We start from the raw sequence: 19,748 nt of genomic DNA on the forward strand, positions 1-19,748 counted from the left end.
ACCTTTAGGTTTTAATATGAATCGCTTTGTTTTTGTAAAACAAAAGCTCGGCAAGCTTAATGTAATTTCTCCCTATTGGCATAAATGAGAATTAAAGTTAGTAGGAGATTTAACGTGTTCCATTTTTAAAGAAAATAAACCCCAGGAAAACATTTACTACATAACATTTATTGTACAGTAAAGAAGCAACAGACAAATATTTTACAAAATGCTATTAAAACTAAAATTGACGTCAGTGCAGTGCACGTTGACGCCAGTATTTTCAGATGGCTTTTTCTTGTGTTGTGAGGATGGTTCATATCTGTGCGGACTCCAACCACAGGGTGGAGCTCTTGACTCTCGGCTGGACGGAGTCCAGTTTCAACAGTGTAGTCACAGCGCCCTCTAGCTTTGACATCCATTCTTTCTGGAAATGGACATCAAAAATGAAAAAATTCCAACTTGTGTGAGCATTTTAAGTTGTTTCTTTCTGGAAATTTTAACACAAAACCTCTTGGTCGAGGTGAATCTACCTTGTTAGACTCGGATGCAGCTTGCAGGATGAATGCGCCGATGCATTGCTGGTAGCGGTTCTGGTGCATGATTATAAAAGAATGAGGGAGCCCTGATGCTGCAAAAACAACATGTGTATGCTTGATTAGCATCAGCTGTAAAATGTGATATTTCTTGTCAACAGAAAGGTGAAAAAGCTGCACGCGAGAGCCGATGAGCACTTGTCTATCACAGAACAAAAGTCATTTATTACATGAAGCATTGAGCTGGTCGATATTCCTCAGCTGGAGTCGGTCTAGAGAGAGGGGCTGATCCAGGACTGTGAAGGTGCATCCCTCCTTCAGAAACTGATCCAGCTCCTGGTTCTGCGGCAGCCTCAGGGGGTTCTGCTCCGGGCCAACAGACTTCTGCACGCATAGATCACACAGCAGCTTCGGCGTAAGCAAATATTCACAGCGGGGAAGTTCACGCCAACATCGACAGGCTGTACCTTCTTGTTCCTCTTTATCTTTGTGATCAGCAGGAATTCGTCGAACAGGAACAAGTAGACGTCGATCAGCTTTGTGTTCTCTGGGAGTGGACCGACACAAACAAAGGCATGAGACTCTTCCAAACCTTCAAATCGCAGAGCTTGTCAAATGTGTGACAGTTACGTCGGCCTCGTGCACCTGTGAGCACAAGTTTCCCCTCGTGCAGCAGACTCCTGTGAGAAATTAGATTCTCCAGAGTGACGGCCTTCAAGAGATGCTTCAGAGTCTGCAGGAGAGTAAACAAAGAGTCAACATTAGTAGTGATGTGTTAGCCCGATAACGGGGTCAGTGTTTTGTATCTACGAGCATTTTAAAGTTTTATTTACCCAAAAAAAATACAGCCATGTTAGTAAATCTTCAAAAGAATACTCAAGGGATTTCAAAATAAAAGGATAGATAGATCGGTGGCTCTTCGTGATACTGTGGCTGGTGTGGTCTGTAGACTGAACCAGATTGCTCCTGGATACATTATCGCTGTGAAAGAGGGATTATTCTTTCATTTTTAAGGAAAAACATCCCAATATCTGATCCAGCCACAGGTGTCGGTATCACAGCAGCGTACTCGCTAACACATGTGCAGACAGACCTCTGGGACGAAGGCACGCTTGTCTCGCTCCCACACGGGCAGCCACACCAGAGCGTCTCTCAGCTGTTTCACCTTCTGGTAGTTATCCAGCCATTTCACTTTCCCCTCTAAATCACCTGGACGAAGAGTGGAAGGAAAAAAGCTCATTCAGGACTTTGAATGGTTTGACTGGTCTGGCTGTAAGGTAGTCATAGTGGCCTGACAACAGGGAAATACTGGAAGTTTCCCACACCCAGAGGACATCAGCTGAGATTACACACCTCTGCCCTGCCTGTTTAATAACTCCAGGAAAATAGCTGCTCAAAAATGCCATTGCAAGTATATTGTAATTGCAATTGGACGTGTGTACTAGCTGTGCAGATGGAGGCAGCCTATTTACCCCACAGCCTATTTACTACCCCACACCTATTTACCCACACCTATTTACTGCACTCCAAACACACCTGACTAAAGAAAATTGCCTGTCATTGTGAGATTGATGTCAGCGGGCAGAGTTCAGTTTGACAACAGTAACTGAATAGACTAAGTCACATATTAACCCCGCAATAATGCACCAGCTCAGTGAGTCGGTGTCATCATTCCTGTCGATTTCACAGGAGTCAGGAGTCAGTTGTGGTGTTGTCCGCTCACATATAGATGTGTCCACTTGCTCTGCAACACTCTGCAGGCCTTTGGTCTCGTCCTCCATCCGACACCTCTTTGCCATGTTCCGCAACAACAGAGGGTATCGAGTGAGCCTCTGCAGCGGCGCCACCAGCAGGTCACGCAGCTGAAGCCTCCGGCACAGCTCGTTCCTCTCGCACCACTGAAGGAAGTAAAGACAGAGCAGGTGAGGGGAGGATAAAGAAAGTCAGAGGGGTGCTAGGGCTTGTTAGACACCAGAGGGAATGGGGGGGCAGTGACAGGAAGGGACATCTGAAACCAAAACACAATGAGCTGACTGACAGGAAGGTTACGAGTGGGAGAAATGGCCACATTCCTTCCTCCAAGAGCCTTTACTGCCGTCTTTGATACCTCGTGTACCCTCTGTTACATTTGGCTCGGCGTCGTCTGGGGGCACGGCATGTTTTTAACAGCTCTGACTCACACTATCAAACCCGCATCAGAGATTAGTCTTCTGTACCTTGACATATATTCCAAAGTCCTCCCTGAGCTTCAGTTTGTCCAGATAAAGCAGCGCTGCCGAGTAATTAAGGCAGTACTTCTGCAGGCAGTGGCAAATGCTTTCCTGGAAAACCTGCCAACAGACGGGAGTGTCATAACGACAACATACAGGCTGCTGAGTCACGTCTGACATGTAGCTGCAGACAGACCAGCACAGAAACACAGAGAAGAGACATCCACTGAATTCTGGATTAGCTGAGAAGCTTCTTCGATTCTCCATCAACCAAAAAAACCATTATTTTTAGTTATTATTAGGAAATAACCCCAGAGAGTAATTTTTGGAACAAATTATTTAATGTAAAGCTATAAATCATAAATTCAAAGGCCAGTTTGATGGTTTAGGCTTGGTTTTAAAGTTTATGGGTCAGGCATGCATGGCTGTGTTGTGTGTGTGGGTGTGTGTGTGTGTGTGTACACCGGCGATACTTGCCGTGCTCAGCAGCTCCAGCAGGGTGGGCCCGTCACCCTCTGGACTCTCTAACATGCTCTTGATGACGCGGAGGAGGTTGGTCAGGAAACTGAAACTCACCTGCATGAGAAAATACTCTGAGTCTAGAGTTACCGCACATTGTGCACATGCACAGGTCACGTTCAGTTTGTGGAAGAGAAAACCAGTCTCTGAGTTCATATGGTCTCTTAAGCTAAATCTCACTTTACCAGGTAAGATAACGGCTAAACAAAAATAAAACGGTTTAACAAATAAATCGTTTGTTTCTTTCTGGCTGAGGGTGATTTCTTTTTAAAAAAGGTCAAAAGAGTCTGTTTCTCGCATAACAGGTTATTTTTTGGTTATTGCGTGGTCCCACCAGACACAGCTCATTGAGGTTCGCAAAAAGCCGCCAGGAGTCGACATCCGCCAGGCAGCTTTTCATCTGCAGGTTTGAGAGCGTAGCAAAGAACACCTGCGGGTCAGACAGACAGAACGGGCTCAGGGGGATGGTTCTCCCAGCACGATTGTTCTAATCCAGCGCTGTGAAGAACGGAAATCCTAAACGAAACCTTCACGAACGGGTGTGGACGTCCCTCTGGGCCTGTTTGAGTTGGCCTGTGTGTTTGTGTGCATTTTTGTTGAGATGGTCACCTCTTTCAGAACCATCAGCTGATCCAGGAAGTAAAAACATTCGCTGGTGAAGAGTTCCCAGATGGCCTCCTGCCTCTTGAGGCCCTCAGGGTCTGTGCTGGCACTCGCTGGGGAGGACTGGTCCTGCAGGAACTCCAACAGAGTGCAGTCCTGTCCAGAAAGAAGTGGATAGATGGCAGAAAAACAATGAAATTAATTTTAAAAAACATCACCTTTGTTGCTGTAAATTTCCAGCCACCACCTGATGTTTTACAGTTAGTTTGTTTACTGTGTGCAGGGTCAACCTGACTAGTTATACTGTCAAGAAATTCTGGTTCTTGCACAAGCAGCCGTTTTCCCCCACCTGCCAGTTTGGGACTGTGTGAAACACTGAACACTATTTGGATTGCAAATGTGTCAGTGGATCAAAGACACACACGCACGCACACACACACGCACGCAGACACACTGCTTAGATTAGAGATCTTTGCACAACCAGAACAACATGATTTACAGAGCAAACAGCCTTGATCGTTTGCAGCCCAGTGCTGATTTCTCACCTTGTACTTTTGGAAATCAGAGTTTCTCCAGTCTGGAATCTGAGATTTGGAGAGATATTTCTGAACATCCGACACTGTCCCTGTCTGCGGTTTCCCCTTGGTCTGGAAGGTGGAGAAAAGGACAGATGGTATTATTGTGGGTGTTAAGGGGAAAACAGAAAACTTTGTCTGCATAGTTGGGCTCTGGGTGAGTATCTGTCCCAGTGACAACAATTTAAAACAAATAAAAAAGTTCAGAAGTCTAACTAAATGGGTCTGGCTCCAATTCTGCATTGCGAGCTTTGACCAATTACAAAAGGGATAAGGGGAAGCACATTAATCTGATTTGAGAAGTGGGTCAGGGAACAATGTCCAAACTGAATGCCCACAGCTAAAACAAAGCACATCAAAACAAACCCAACGCACACCATCGGCACCGAGCGGCCGGGCAACGACTACTGGCCAATCACACACCTACCGTACTACGACTTGAAAAAGGCCACTTGGGCTTCTTGTTATCTGTAAACATGACAAAGACACCAGTGATCATCAGAAAAGGACAACCTGCTTTTAAAACTTTAAATTCTGTGTTGGCAGCAGTAAAGGCACGACAACAATAAAATGAGATTTTGTACCGTTTAAGATGTCAGCCACGCCGTTGGACACGAAGAGGTCTCCTGGTGACACGTCCAGGCCCGGCAGACTCACCACCACAGAACTCCGTCTCCTCTCCTGCAGCCTGAGGGAAACAGCAAACAGCCAGACCACGTCAGGCTTTGAGTTCATACATTAAACCAGCGCTCAACCAGGTGGCCCCGGTGGAAATGTGAGACTGACTATTTTATTATTTGTGTTTCTGTGAATACAAAATGAAGAGAACACAAGAGAACACGAAGAGTAAAACTCTTCGCAAGCTGCAGGAAATAAGAGAATTCCTTTACTCCTTTTACATGGTTGGAATACCAGTGGAATACCACTGGGATCGTTCAGCCAACTGGAGATTAACATGATTGGCAGAAATTATGATGGATAAGTGTTATGTGTCTGGATTTTGTGCTGATTATTGGACCACCATATCTGTGTGGGGTGGCGAGCTGATTTCTAATCCTCTTGTTCTCCCATTCCTGGTGACTGAGGAATGGCTCTGGCTGGAAACACAGTCCTGCCTTTTAGCCTCAGGAAAACCTCAGAGTGACTTCTCCTGCTAAACCTCAGTTATTCATTCGAGGAGAGTTTGAATACAATAAAACACAAGATAGCGCTAATGCCAAAAATGAGCCTGATGGTTGTATCAACTGGATATTGAGGTGCTCCACAACCAGACAGACCTGTTCAACCAAAGGTCAGGTTCACCTTCAGCATGCTAGTCTTGATTGACAGTGTCGGCGTCCCCTGTGGCATATTCTCCTTTGGTTTGAGTCTTAAAAAGCCAACTTTAACCCCATCCGATCCTTTTTACAATGGGAGTGTTCACTTACTTTGTCAAATATTGCTCTGACACTCATTAAAAAAAACACAAGTACTCTTAAACATATATTCACCGGAGCACTTCACGGGATTCCATAAAGTCAAAGGACTGAGAACATCACGGAGAGCAGAAATGGAGAGCAAATCAGACCACAAAATGATACGGTACATACAGTACACGGAACATGTATAGTACTAATATGGGGATATAAAACCCACTGGAACTTCTCCTTTGCAGCTCATGACTTCCCAATAAACCGTAGCTGAACTTCTCCTACCCGCCTGCACTGCTGCAGCTGTGGGCCACACGGCCGCAGGGTTAATTTGTCTACCTTGGGGAAGCTATTCAACAGGTGGAGCGGTGCTCAGCGGTGAAAGAACGACCTGTTCCTTGCTCTTACAGACAGAGGCTGTGTTCTCCTAGTAAGCGGATACAGCCCACTTCAGGTCAATGTATAGGCAGGCGGTGCCGAATCAACAGTAAAGCAGATAACAAACTGGCAGAGGGTAGCGGAGCTGCTATGCAGCTAATGGGACGGTGAGAGAGGCACGAATTCTCCTCCAAACCAGGTCAGTTCATTCCGCGGCATCCCCACAATGCCATCCTGTTGCTTTGCGACTGCTGAGTAAAAAGACTCCTCTGTCGGCCCCTCTGCTGCCGAAGGCTCTTCAAAAATGGGTGTTTTGTTCCTGACCAACAAGAGAAATAATGATGCTCAAAAACAAAACTGCCCCGACCAGAAGCTCGCAGGGCCGAGTCCCTGAGTGAGGCACAGTACCAGGGTGTAATTACATGGACAAAAGCTGCCTAATTATCCAGTGAGGGTTACAGCCCAGTGGCCCATTAAGGAGGGGTGTGGGTGGCAGTAAGATAAAACAGCGTTAATGAGGGTTTGTCTAGCCCATACATAACCATGGGACTCTCAAAACTTAACACACTGAGCATTTGCTCCGCTGACAAAGACATGAATGACAATGAATGCACAATGGGGCACCTTTAAAACTCTGAACGTCCAGCGAGCCTCGTTAACGAGTGTCATGCGAGCCCGTGAGCCATGTTACGGCGGCATATGATAGCTGAAATTTATTTTACTAATGAGAGGAGCTGGTGCAGATATTTTGGGCTTCTCGATATGGAAATGAACCGTATCTGTTGCACAGTCACTTCCTGACATGCAAACTTAAAAAAAACTGAACTGTTTTCTGGCAGGACAGGCAGATGATATGTAAAACGCTTACCTGTTACAGAGATGTACTTTGTCCTGTAGAAAGATAAACAGAATGCATCAATGTGTGATTAAACGAAGAGAAACACTCTATTGCAGTTCCACAGCCTGTGCCAGTCACACGTTCGGCAACATTAACCCCAACTCACTGTACAGTAGAGTTCAACACAGGGTGCAACGACCCCCTCCTGCTAACGGCAGCGCTCACTATCACTTTCAAAGACATTCAAACGTGAATTAGTGTTTTAAGTGCTCGCTTGGACTCAAAAGACTGATATCTGAGGAGAATGTCAGAACTCCATTGAGAATGTGCTCAGTTGAATACCACAAGCTGATGAATAGATCTCCCCATTATCTTTTCCCATTGTTCACTGACCCCTCCATTATTGGGTGACTGCTGACTGCGGTGAATGGGGGCCCGAGGAGAACACTTCCCAGGGCTCTCCAGGCAGTGGGCTTGGTCAGAGCTGTCAGTGCATGTAACTGCTGATTCATTTGCTGTCAAAAGCTCGTATTGTGCGCCACCGCCGCGGGAGGCAAGGCCGAATGAGGGAGAGGAGGTTTCCTCAAGGAAGGAATGTGTAACCACCATGTTTATGGAAGAAAATCCTTGTCACACACCCCCACACACAAAAGGTTGTGGCCATTGAGGCAAAATAATTAGAAGTTTTTTTTTAAAAAAAACTAACTCACCTGGAATTCACTTTCAGGAAATATGAAATTTCTATGGTAGGCGGGAAGAGCGCTGTGACACTCGGGCCTCTTGGAATCGACACCGTTGTCTAAAGTCTTTGATCTATACGATCTGGGTCTCTGCTGGCCACAGGATGAACTGGGTTGGTGACTGTGGCAGGGCTTTCCATCAGAGTCTGTGCTTGCTGCAAGAGGGGATTTGACCCTTTGGACCTGGAAGAGAGGGCTCAAAGGGGATGGCCCGTTCTCAGGATCCCAGGGATCCGTCAGGGGGCGCCTGGTGCTCCTCATCCTTCTCAAGGTGGGAGATGTGGAAATCCGCCCGGGAGCCTGCCGGTCAAACTGCAACAAAGGGGCTACCAAGCCGTTGGAGTCCACCAGGGACGACTGTCTGAGCTTGGAGTGTGACCGAGTGAGGTCCATGTGCATTATGACTGGACTGCTGGTCTGACTCTCCTTGTGTTGAAAAGATCCAGAGTCTGTCTGGGTCTGAGCATCCACCGTGCCGCCGCCACCACCGACAACTTCATTTTCAGCCCACTCGATGTAACTCCACTCCAGCTGTTGGTCCACATCCTGGTCTTTGTCTTGCAGAATGACGTGCTTCAGCGTGGACATTATAACCTCAGAGGCATGGTAGTGCAGAACGGATCAGAAAAGTGTGATGTAATGGTCTGGTTGCTCCGACTTAAGGTCAGATCATAATCCTGAAGCATTCCATTGCCGTTCACACCGATCAACCCTCAAGTTTCTGTAGGGGGGAATTCAGAAACTGTCTCAGAATGCAGAAGCAATGTGCAAAAGGTGGAACACAAACTTAATTCCTGATTAATCAAAGGCAGAACCCAGTTTCAGTTACTAGTGATGCATTTTAACATCATGACAGTGCTACGCTGGCCATGCTTTACAGCCTGTTTTGACAGTGTACAGTTTGCTTTGTCTGAACAATATTGGGAGGTACAAAGAAACAGGAATTCACACACCTTATTTCAGCGTCCTGCCTCTGAATTTTGTCAAGTATTAACACAGACAGGTCTGTTTGGTCCAAAATACAGGCCACAAAATCATTAACAGTCCAGCTCTTTTCCAAAGCATCGGCTTCATTCCACTGTCCATTCTAAACACAAATGCCACGAAGAGCGGTAAAGTTGGGGGTTTTTAAAGTTTAAAATTCATACATATAAAAATGAATCAGAGACATGACCTCGGTGGCAGCTCAGGGCGCACGTGCCCGGGTACAAGCCATTAAAAACGTTAGAAGTTTGGCTGACTTACACCCGCCGGAGAGTCCAGACGAACCGAGCCCTCAGTGGAACCGCCGGCAGCAAACACCCAAACCCCGAACGACAAAAGGAGCTGCCGTTGAAGACCAGATGAAGACCAAGGTGTGTTTGTCTGACGCGAAAGGTTAGTGTTCTGTCAAAACACAAGCGCGAGGGAGCGAGAGGGGCGGAGCCGCGCACGAGGACAAAAGCAGCGACGTGACTACACCGCTGGTAACGATACTCTCTCTCTCTTTCTCACACACACACACACAACACACACACACACACACGCCTAGTTCAGTAAAATCTACATTTCCTTATTGGTCAATAAAAAGAAAATTATTTTTAAACATTTTTATGACTTATCAAGTTGATATTTGCAGCCTTTCCCGCTGTGCATAGAGGCTTTTGTTTTTTCGCCCTTTCTGCGTGACGGTGTCGCAGGTTTGGAAGCAGAGGTGTGTCCACAAGTGCAGGTGTTTGTGTGTGTGTGTGTGTGTGGGGGGGGTTACCTGTTGAAGTGTGTGTGTCACCTGCGGCCCTGGGGCCACAGTGGGAATCGTGTTTCTTGCCTATTTGCGTTTGACAAAGTGAGAGCCGCAGTTCAGGCAGTTGTTTTGTTGAATTGGCCACTAAGGGGCGCTCAATAACTGGATCGCTTCATGGCATAGCTGACTCTGACACCTAGTGGAGCGTCTAATGCATCAACCCTTTATCCCCCTTCAGTCTGGTTCCGTTTTGAGTTCCAGGTGCAATCAATTATATCGGATATTTTTCTTATCGCCCCATAAATAAATGTTTGGCTGTACAAATGAAACATAAAACAGCGATATTAAAACAGAAACAAAAGAATTCTACATTTTTGACACATCTTTAAAAAAACACACTCATTCTTGCAACACAGGCATATACAAAAACTTAGAATTGAAGTTATCCTAAGGGCTGACACGCGCATTTCTTCTGTTTCACTTTCGTCAGTTTTAGTAAATTAGTATATCCTCAGAGAGGCTGTCTGGTAGAACTAAAGTAAAGGGGCATCTGATCAGGAAAGTAGAAACTGGCTTTTGTTAAGACTTGGATGCTGCCTTTTATTTCTATAAGTATATAATCAACATTTGAAAAATATAAAGCAACAATGGGGAAAATCTGTGGATCTGCTTCAGTTAATTTATTTATTTTTTTAAATTTTCCCAGGATGACTTAAATTCCTGTTTTGACCCCTTAAACGTACCCCTCACACACACACACACACACACACACACACCACACACACACACACACACACACACACACACAGAGTGTTTGTAGTCTTCATGCTCCCCCGTCACATCATGAATTAATCTGTGGTCTTTAGAGAATTGCTGATCTACAACTATCATTTCCCATGTTGCTACTTATTGTTGTGTGATTTCTGGTCCCAGCCTGTGTTGGATGACTGTTGAAAGGTGCCTTCACATATCTTTATATTCGGTGATCAAATCAGTGATCAGTGATCACCGAATGATTTACATTTACACGTTACACAACATTTACAACCCTTTTTATATCATGATTTTTTTTATTTATTTAAAAAAAACACGGTTTGCTCAGTTATGTGAAACATTTTCCAATCCCAATTAAACACCCGTAGGACATTTTAGTTTTTTAATTGAATCCTTGTTGAGTTATTTGGTTTTTTACATGTTTTGCTTACTCAAACAGTCTAATGGCTGCATTCACTGATAGTTTGTCCAATATTACAAAAGTGGCATCCAGACTCCAGTCATCGTTGGAGAGTCTTCCTTGGAGGCTCACCTGCGTCGCTGCGGGGGGGTCATGTGCCTTTTCGATGGTCATAAAAGCAAAAACCTGCCAGGGAAGGAAGGGAAGCCCACAGTTCTGACAGCAGCAGTCTCCTCCCCCAGAAGTGGATGTGAAGAAGAACTCTCTCCGCTCCGGCATACAGGAAGAAGTTGAATAAGTCTTGAACAGGCGGCGCTTTAATAATAACAATAATAATAATAATACTTAAGCAGAAGTGATTTTATGCACCCTTAAATATTCAGGTTGCAGAGAAGACAGAATGTAGAGCTGGAGGAATGACGGCGGATTGAGGGAGTGCTGCTAAACTGGAGGAGGGACGTTTGGATCAGTCGAAGAGAAGTCGTCTACCGCTCGCTTTTAAATGGGGAATTTGGACAAACGCACAAGTCGGTGAAAATGTCAGAGCACAAATCCAGTTTCCTTCACATCGGAGACATCGTGTCTCTGTACGCGGAAGGCTCGGTCAATGGCTTCATCAGCACTTTGGGGTAAGTTGCGCGTCTCTCACTTTTCTGCCCGCTGGGCTCTACATATGGAAGAAATGTCACGTCTTTTAACCTTCACCGTGCCACACTGGTGCACGTTTTTTCACGCAAATGTGCTCGCCACGGGAGGCTCGGGTCTGACGCGCACGTCTTGTGGCCAAGGCCCGTCAGCGCGCAAAAACGCTGCTTTACAGGAAATTGTACGCAAATACAACAGGAATGCAAAACGCAGGTACACAAGCAAATATGTGCGTTTTTGGCCCCTAGTTTTAGGTCCCGCCCGGGGTCACCGAGAGGATCTACCGGGATGTTAGTGATGTCGTTATAATGGACGTCATGGTGGACTATCTGGAGTTTGGAGAGCAAGTTGTGACACATTTGCATGCTTCTCACTGCTCTCTCCCTCTGAAGCGCTCAGGCAAACTGCCAAGTAGATTATTAAACTTAAGACAAAGGTTTCCGAGCTGTGGAAAACAAACACCTTCACCCCAACTGCACAGATACAGAGTTTTAAGTTGTTTTGAGTGGATGGTCGATGATCTCTTGGGTTTTATTGCTCAGACATCCATGGGAAATGTTGCTGATTTTATGTGGAACCCAAGTTTTAAGAGGCTCTAATGCAGGCCAGATTGTGTAAAAACCTGCTTTGTTTCCAGATGATTCTTCCTTTATTCAGCAGTTTTGCTTTAAAGTGAGTTTTTCATTGTCCAAATATGGTCCGTCACTCTTCATTCCAGCACTGTAATGTTTTTGTGGTGTAGGTGTGATGGATTTTGCTTTACATTGTGTCATTCTCAACACAGTGGTGCAAAAATGTGTCTAGTGTGTGTACTTCTGGAGGGGAGAAATGGCTCCTTGGTTCCGGGTGCACTGTTACTTTGAGCCTGCTGGATAAGCGTGTAAGGCCTGGCTGGCCCTACGGAATGAGGCTGCCCCACCCACATCTTCATTTTTTCAGCATTAAACCTTACTTTATCTGCCAAAAATTCACTCCAGCAATCAGGTTAGTCCTCTGCTGAGACCTTCTTCAGGTGCTTTTCATGTGAAAGATCCAGACAGAATGTGTTCTGGCCTTCACACATTGCTTGGTTTGCAAGCGGCGCGGCTCCCTCTCTGTAGGAATACACACATCCTGTTTCTTTTTAACAAAAAACAAATCCAGAGGTCTGTGCCAATGTGAAGGCAGGCAGGAGCTGCACATTTTCAAAATACCAAAGTGCAGAGGGGGGTTGTCAGTTGTGAAATAAAGCACATAAATAAAACGCTTATCAGCAACTCATTGAGTCATGCTTGACAGGGACGAGAATGGTTCCAGCGCTCAAAGCTACAGTATCTAAAGTATGTGAAAGGAAGCACCCTGATCCCCAGAACCTGTTAGCATGGCTTAACCTCATTTAACACCCAGGTTACAAAGCTCGTTTTTGCTCATATCAAATCGGCAAGTTTCTCACATGCCTCACATTGCACATGCTCAATCGTGTGCAATGACCTTTATGTCTCCAAGGAAGGGTTCCATCCGATTGAGTCCCATATTTCATCAACACTGTAAATTCATTTGCACAGCTGAGCTCTTCCTACAAATGAGTCTCTGGTTTTAAGGTACCAACAGCTGCAGATATACAACAGTGTGGAACCTTCTGGATTGTTGCGATGGCAGTGGAGCTAAAATTAGCTTGCTTGTGTCCAGCACGGTAGATTTATCATTAGTTCATGTTTAACTGGGTTGCAGCGCAAACTCTAGTCACTTTAAACCCTGTCTCTATGAAATCACCTACTAGCTCTCTGCAGCTCCAAGGTTACTTATTTATGGACCTTTCCAGATAGCCTTCCTGATTTAGCCGTTCAGCACTTCCTGGTTGGGCCTACGGCTGAGATGGGGGGAACCATTACCCAGGAGATGGATTGACACTGATGAAGAGCAGTGGCACAATGGCTCGGCCCGCTGAAGCTGCCAACTCTGTATGAATTGGAGGAATTGTGCCCGGCATTATGTTTCTCCTCAGTGGACAGGATGAATGGACGCACTTGTGAATGTCACCCTTGGGAGCAAATGGGATTAACGGAATGGGATGACTTGGATTTTTTTTGATGTAGAAACCTAAAACCAGTGTCACAGCGTACATTTCCACACAATTTAAAATTATAAATGGCCAACAAACACTGTGTCACCTTCTACAGGGTACAAACATCATTAATATACATGAGCGAGGCTGATTTGCTCTTGATTTTGTAAATTTCTCTGCCTTGTCTGGAATTTCTAATAAACATCAGAGCCTCAAAATTGGAAACAAGGCCATTAGAAACCGGATGAACACTCTGCTAGTGTAATTGACCATGCATGCAAACCAAAGGATTCTTATGGTGGCAGTGGTCTGTTGCATGCCTACATATTCTTAAATAAACAGTTGAGACAAGATCAGTCTTCAGGGATTATGGAGATCTCAAAGCCCATATTGTCATTCCCACCCTGGATTTAAATTCTTCTTTTCAGTGATCAGATTTGGAGATGTTTGGAGCATCGGTCAGAGTGTTGTAAAGGCATGACAGAGGTGACACCCATGTTGGTGTTGCCTTTCAACCCACAAATGGCCACCAGTCGGCTGCTGAGGAAAAAGTGTGGTTTGAAACTGTGTATTCAAATCGGTATTCATTAGACTGATACCACACTGCAGTTTGGCTGATTTGCATACATTTGCTACATACATTGTTTTTTCATAAATAATGAACTGCAGCAGTTTACAGGGCACCATTTTTGATTCCTGCAGGCTTGTTGATGACAGATGTGTGGTCCAGCCCGATACCGGAGACCTGGCCAACCCGCCTAAAAAGTTCAGAGGTGCGTACGGTATACATCCGCTAAAGATAATCCATACAAACACTGGCACCCATATCTATTTAGACTGTTAATATTGACAAGATGCTTTGCATTTAGTTTTTAGTCATGCAAATTTCAGGTTTTCCTGAAGCTTTTATTTATTTAAATTCAACCTGTGGTAGGTAAACACAATTTAGGCTAATAAATGCAGAATCACCCCTTTCAACCTGTTCAAGACTCCCCTGTGCCCAAATTCCTCCTATCTAGATTGCCTCTTCAAGGTGTGTCCCATGAGTAGATACTCAGCCCAAAAGCAATTCTGGAAGGCAAAACAGGGGAAACAAGGAAACAGCAACACACAGGGAGACCTGTTTAAGAAGTTACAGGTAACCGTATTGAATGTCATCTCCCTCAACAGCTCCTGCAGCATTATTACCCCCCCACCGAAACTGTCATAGATTCCTTTCATTTTTTTTTTCTTTTTTTCTTTTTCTTTTCACAGCATGCAGCAGAGTTGGAGCAGAAACAGAATGAATCGGAAAACAAGAAGCTGCTGGGTGACGTGGTCAAATACAGCAACGTCATCCAGGTACAGCACCTCCATCCTGCCTCAGCAAACGGCGCTCCAGCCAGATAATCTGGCGTCCAGAGCTTTGTTTTCCTGTTTACCAAGGTTGTGTCAATGCCGTCCCAAATACCTCTGGAAGTTTTCTCAGAGCCAACAATGTCACATTTGACTTGCTGAACTGCATCAGGACAAGTAGCTCTTTTTTCATCTGCTGATGTCGATGATTAGCAACCTCAAAAAATTAATACAAACATCCTCCCAATTCAGCCCTTTAAAAAAAAAAAAAAAAAAAAAAATCAAATCAGGACATTGTGTCTGCATTTGTTCCTTTGGTCCCGTTGAATTAAACGTCGGTGTAAGCGTGAGTTTGAGTGAATAAGGAGTCTTTCCTCACACAGTGGAGGACAGTGCACCAGCTGCTCTGTGCTCCAATATGAATTTTTAGGTTTATTTACTTTACAGCTTTAGTGACAAATTGACTTTCAGATGCCATGTTTGGACAATTTTGCTGAGAAAGCACATTAAACATTCTGGTTGTTCTCTAGATCAGTTAAACAGTTTTATTTGTTAAGTCTGTTCTTGTTGACTTCTGACAGATCCACATAAACCTTCTTGCTAAACAGGTTTTTCCTGCAAAAAAGGCTTTGGCAGCCTGCAACTATTTCTTACTATGATGAAACCGAGCCAGTTTCGGAGTGTTGATTTTGTGTTACCAGTTATTGGTGTCAAATTGTTCTTCTCGTCCAGCACTTCTCTCCTCATTATTATTATCGCTCTTCTAAAGGTGTTTTTGTCATCTGTCTCAGCTTCTTCACATCAAGAGTAACAAGTTTCTGACTGTCAACAAACGCCTCCCCGCTCTCCTGGAGAAGAACGCCATGCGTGTGTCTTTGGACTCGGCCGGGAATGAAGGTTCCTGGTTCTACATCCAGCCTTTCTGGAAGCTCCGCAGTGAAGGAGATAATGTAGGCTCCCCTCATTTCTACACAGACTTGACATCAACGTCTGTCTCTGATACAAATGTTCCAGCTGTCCATTTTATCCCGGATACTGACGGTTCATTCTTCCTCCTGTTCCAGTAACATTTCTGATTTTGTCCTTCCCCTTTGGCTTTAGCTTCCTATGGTCAAAGGTATTGCTCTTAATTGTGCATGCCTAATCCTGTCAGACACAGAATTTCACAATAAAGCATGGAAGAAGCAGCCTTAGAATTGCATGGAGGCTTGTTATGGTTCATTTTGAAATCATTCCATCTGTTCTAACATTCTCTGTGCTGTATCCCACTGCATATGTATACGTCACTGAGTTCTGAAATGATGTTTTCTTGTCCTGCTTAGAGATCTAGAGACCTGGTTTAGATTTTGAGAACCTGGGGAGTTTGTGCTGTGCGAGCATTGATACAGTAACTGCTGTGCACTTTTCACCATATCTCTGTGTGCATTCAATGTCAACTCATAATAGTCTGAACTGTCCTGTTTCCTATGAGAACGCCTGCTTCTGTCGCACATGGCACCTTATTTTAAATAGAGGGATGTTTGCATATCTTAGGTAAACGTCATGCATGGACACCTGTGGCTTTAAACACAGCTTGACGCTCATAAAGCCGTGTGTTTGTTTTGTAACTGTCTGGTGTTTGGGGTGAAGGTGGTTGTTGGAGACAAGGTGGTCCTGATGCCAGTGAACGCAGGGCAGCCTCTTCATGCCAGTAACATCGAGCTTCTGGACAACCTGGGCTGCAAAGAGGTGAGGACTGCATACCATAAATGTGGGTTCCAGCTCTAATTTTCATGTTGTGTTTGACTTTTGTGCTTCCTGCTGCAGGTCAATGCTGTGAACTGCAACACCAGCTGGAAGGTCACATTGTTCATGAAGTTTAGCGACTACAAGGAAGATATCCTGAAAGGGGTGCATGTCTTCATTATTTTATGTCAACTGCACAGCCATATCATGCACGAATGACTTTTTAAAAATATATATTTATTTATTTATTTTTGTCAGGGAGACGTTGTGAGGCTGTTTCATGCCGAGCAAGAGAAGTTTCTCACCTGTGACGAGTACAGGAGGCAGCAGCACGTCTTTCTCAGAACCACCTTGCGGCAATCCGCCACTTCTGCCACCAGCTCCAAGGCCCTCTGGGAGGTTGAGGTAAAGCCAACAGATAAGCTGATAAGATCATTTTCCTTTTAAAAGTATTTACTCAGAACAGTCTCCCATCCAGAGACTAATGAGCATAACTCAGTCTGGTCTGACCATGAGGCAATTTCATTTGTCTGGGACCAAATAGTCACTCATCAGCTACAAGGTTTGGCTCAACAAGCAAGTGTTCCAAAACAACAATTTAGGAATATATATTCTGAGTGGGATCCTCCGTGAATTTGATTTGGTCATCCAGCACTCGATTGGAATCATAGCTGGAGGCCAAGGCAGCACCTTGAACTCTCAATCCTGAAACACGGCAAATCCTTGATTCTTTTATTCAGTCATCATATTTTGCCTTGTTATAGTGACTCTTGTTCATGATTTTATTTCCTTATTTCTGTTTAATTCTTTATTTCTTTTATGTCTTTAATTGGTAATTATATTCTGACTGTTGTCAATCCTATTGTAAGTATTTCTTCCTCAAAAACAAAGTGGCGGTTGTCTCTCTTTAGCAGATCTCTCTAGCATTTAGTGACAAGATAAGCTTCCAAATGCTGGAGATGGAGCCACACTCGGCTGTTTAAGTCAATTTCTGCAATATCACACATAATCACAACAAAAGCCGTCAAGCATGTTTTTCGTGTAAATAGTTCTGAATGACAAATGTAAACCTGCTGAAGAAAGCTGAAGTGTGTCTTGCTCTCCATTTTGTGTCACTGCCTTAGGTTGTGCATTATGACCCCTGCAGAGGCGGCGCCGGCCAATGGAACAGCCTCTTCCGCTTCAAACATCTGGCAACTGGGAATTATCTGGCGGCCGAGGTGAGACTTGCTCTTAACTTTGCAAGGCTAAAGGCTTCATCCCTTGTTCAGCTGTTACTGTTTTTGAGTAATGAAAAGTAGCTTGCACAGATGACTATTCCATCAAGGTTTCTTACTTTGAGCTTGTTCTCAACAAGCACAGCTGTTTGGATTATCAGAGATGCACTGTAGGTGGCACTATTCCCATTGATATGAAAAGTATCAGACATTGTTGCTGTCCACTAGTTTAGATCTGTGATAGAGAGCGCCTTTTACATGGTTGTCACTGACCATTTGGATTCTCTGCAGGTGAATCCTGAATTCAAAGACAACACATTAGAGCCTAAAGGAGAGGTGAGTCTGTCAGGCCAGTGCACGTGGCTATAAAAACCATTAATGTCTCACAATTCTCTTCATGCAACAAATAGTTTTCAGCTTTAGCTCATAAATGTCCGAGGCTGTCAGTATTTAGTGTCGGTATGGGCTGTGTTGGCGGTAGCTCTTGTTCTCTGTTTAACTTTTCTTTAACTTCTTTCTGCTCATTTTGGTTACACAACACCTCGAGTTGTCTCACATTCAAAGTACTTGTACACTCACACATTCTCATGCACATGCAGAGTTTCAGACACACAGGGGGCTCCTTACATAACGTCTGGGTGTGGGGCGGGGGCGCCCCGCGAAGGGATGGAGGGGAGGCAGACGTGCTGTCTGCTGTGCTCCGCTCGCCCGTGCTGAGCTGGTGTGGTGAGTCACCAGCGGAGCAGAGAGTTGAGTGGGAGGATCGAGAAGCTGAGGTGTGGAAGCAGCTCTGGGGAGCTTCCCATTGACATGCAGAGAACAGTGGGAGAAATTAACCCCTCACCATCATCTGCTGCATCTGCAGAGCCGAGACTGTACCAGCCTACATACTGCAGTGTCTAACACTTCACACGCACACAGTAATGCTGCTAAGACTATGCTTCTGTGTAATGTGATGCCTGATTAGTGTGAGAGGCTGCTGGAGTGTAACGTGACTAACATCCACCTGTCATCAATTATAGACTTTTATCAATAGTAAGGTCCCAGTTGCTATTTATTGTAAATAGTCCAGTCAATTTGATAAATTCAGGCTCTGAATGTTATTGATGCTCGATATGTTCACTAGTGATGTTGATGTCTTAAAACCTGGGCAGACATTTGCGTGGTTGTGCATTATTGTGTGTCTTCTTTGGTTTCATGCGACCTGCAGAATGAGACGGATGTTGTATTCTCCAAGAGGAAGCATCTGGCAGCAGAGAAGATCACCTTCACCCTGGTTTCTGTTCCCCATGGGAATGACATCGCCTCGCTCTTTGAACTGGACGCCACCACCTTGCAGAGGGCAGACTGTCTGGTACCCAGGTCAGCCCTCGTTCCTGTCGCCACCTGTGACTGACCTGGGTGCCAGGTACTATAAACTATAGTTACAGTATTAATGAAATGATCTTACTGCAGAAACTCCTATGTGAGACTACGGCACCTGTGCACCAACACCTGGGTTACGAGCACCAACGTTCCCATCGATGCAGAGGAGGAACGTCCAGTTATGCTGAAGGTCTGTATCTGCCCCGGACTGCTCACACAAGGTGTGAATAAATCAGATGCTGGTCCACCACTTGGGCAAACAGCTGTTTTTGTGTCTTAATAGATTGGCACATGTCCCGCGAAAGAGGACAAGGAAGCCTTTGCTATCGTGTCTGTGCCTCTGTCGGAGGTCAGAGACTTGGATTTTGCCAACGATGCCAACAAGGTTTTGGAGTCCACCGTGAGGAAGCTTCAATACGGCACCATCACACAGAATGAGAGGAGGTATGGAGGCACGGCGACGCAGGGCGATTGGCGAGCTTTAATATTTCACGTGCCGTTCTTTGAATTTTGGTCAGGTTCGTGACAAAACTCCTTGAGGATCTGGTCTTCTTTGTGTGTGTGGTGCCAAACAATGGCCAGGACGTTCTGTCTGTGGTCACGTCTATGCCTAACCGAGAGAGACAGAAACTCATGAGGGAGCAGAACATCCTTGCCCAGGTCAGCACGAAAACAAACACATGTTTGTCCTTCTATCTTTGTAAAGGACTCTCATTGATATATTCATCGCCGA

The 19,748-nt window shown here is 45.0% G+C and overlaps 2 protein-coding genes across 6 annotated transcripts in view; one reads left to right on the top strand and one right to left on the bottom strand.

Annotated features, from left to right (window-relative positions):
* Positions 1 to 148: 148 nt before the first annotated feature.
* plekhg7 (pleckstrin homology domain containing, family G (with RhoGef domain) member 7) lies at positions 149 to 9,209 on the bottom strand. 4 transcript variants are annotated; one of them, XM_057051716.1, is made up of 19 exons: positions 9,033 to 9,207; positions 8,741 to 8,874; positions 7,758 to 8,508; positions 7,078 to 7,100; positions 6,406 to 6,528; positions 5,007 to 5,110; positions 4,850 to 4,890; positions 4,393 to 4,494; positions 3,854 to 4,003; positions 3,579 to 3,674; positions 3,203 to 3,301; positions 2,732 to 2,845; positions 2,239 to 2,413; positions 1,609 to 1,724; positions 1,161 to 1,248; positions 983 to 1,062; positions 746 to 899; positions 513 to 610; positions 149 to 406 (listed from the first exon to the last, which is right to left on the bottom strand). In XM_057051716.1, the coding sequence occupies exons 3-19, from the start codon at positions 8,373 to 8,375 to the stop codon at positions 296 to 298; spliced, it is 2,292 nt and encodes a 763-aa protein (XP_056907696.1). In that variant the 5' UTR covers positions 8,376 to 8,508; positions 8,741 to 8,874; positions 9,033 to 9,207; the 3' UTR covers positions 149 to 295. The 4 variants fall into 4 exon arrangements, with proteins under 4 accessions (XP_056907696.1, XP_056907699.1, XP_056907697.1 ...); XM_057051719.1 differs by lacking the exon at positions 1,609 to 1,724 and having other exon boundaries at positions 9,033 to 9,209; XM_057051717.1 differs by lacking the exon at positions 8,741 to 8,874.
* A 1,672-nt stretch (positions 9,210 to 10,881) lies between these two features.
* itpr2 (inositol 1,4,5-trisphosphate receptor, type 2) overlaps positions 10,882 to 19,748 on the top strand; it is a 37,418-nt gene continuing 28,551 nt past the window's right edge. Inside the window, exons 1-14 of one of the 2 annotated variants that reach the window (XM_057052983.1) lie at positions 10,882 to 11,313; positions 14,076 to 14,146; positions 14,393 to 14,511; positions 14,628 to 14,714; positions 15,500 to 15,658; positions 16,338 to 16,436; positions 16,515 to 16,598; positions 16,692 to 16,838; positions 17,558 to 17,653; positions 17,942 to 17,986; positions 18,861 to 19,012; positions 19,106 to 19,205; positions 19,299 to 19,459; positions 19,534 to 19,675. In XM_057052983.1, the coding sequence (XP_056908963.1) occupies positions 11,222 to 11,313; positions 14,076 to 14,146; positions 14,393 to 14,511; positions 14,628 to 14,714; positions 15,500 to 15,658; positions 16,338 to 16,436; positions 16,515 to 16,598; positions 16,692 to 16,838; positions 17,558 to 17,653; positions 17,942 to 17,986; positions 18,861 to 19,012; positions 19,106 to 19,205; positions 19,299 to 19,459; positions 19,534 to 19,675 (1,554 nt within the window). In that variant the 5' untranslated portion in view covers positions 10,882 to 11,221. The remainder of the gene's footprint in view (positions 11,314 to 14,075; positions 14,147 to 14,392; positions 14,512 to 14,627; positions 14,715 to 15,499; positions 15,659 to 16,337; positions 16,437 to 16,514; positions 16,599 to 16,691; positions 16,839 to 17,557; positions 17,654 to 17,941; positions 17,987 to 18,860; positions 19,013 to 19,105; positions 19,206 to 19,298; positions 19,460 to 19,533; positions 19,676 to 19,748) is intronic. The other variant, XM_057052982.1, reaches the window with a different exon arrangement.

This window comes from Takifugu flavidus, chromosome 13 (genome assembly GCF_003711565.1).
Source record: "Takifugu flavidus isolate HTHZ2018 chromosome 13, ASM371156v2, whole genome shotgun sequence".
Lineage (NCBI taxonomy): Eukaryota > Metazoa > Chordata > Actinopteri > Tetraodontiformes > Tetraodontidae > Takifugu > Takifugu flavidus.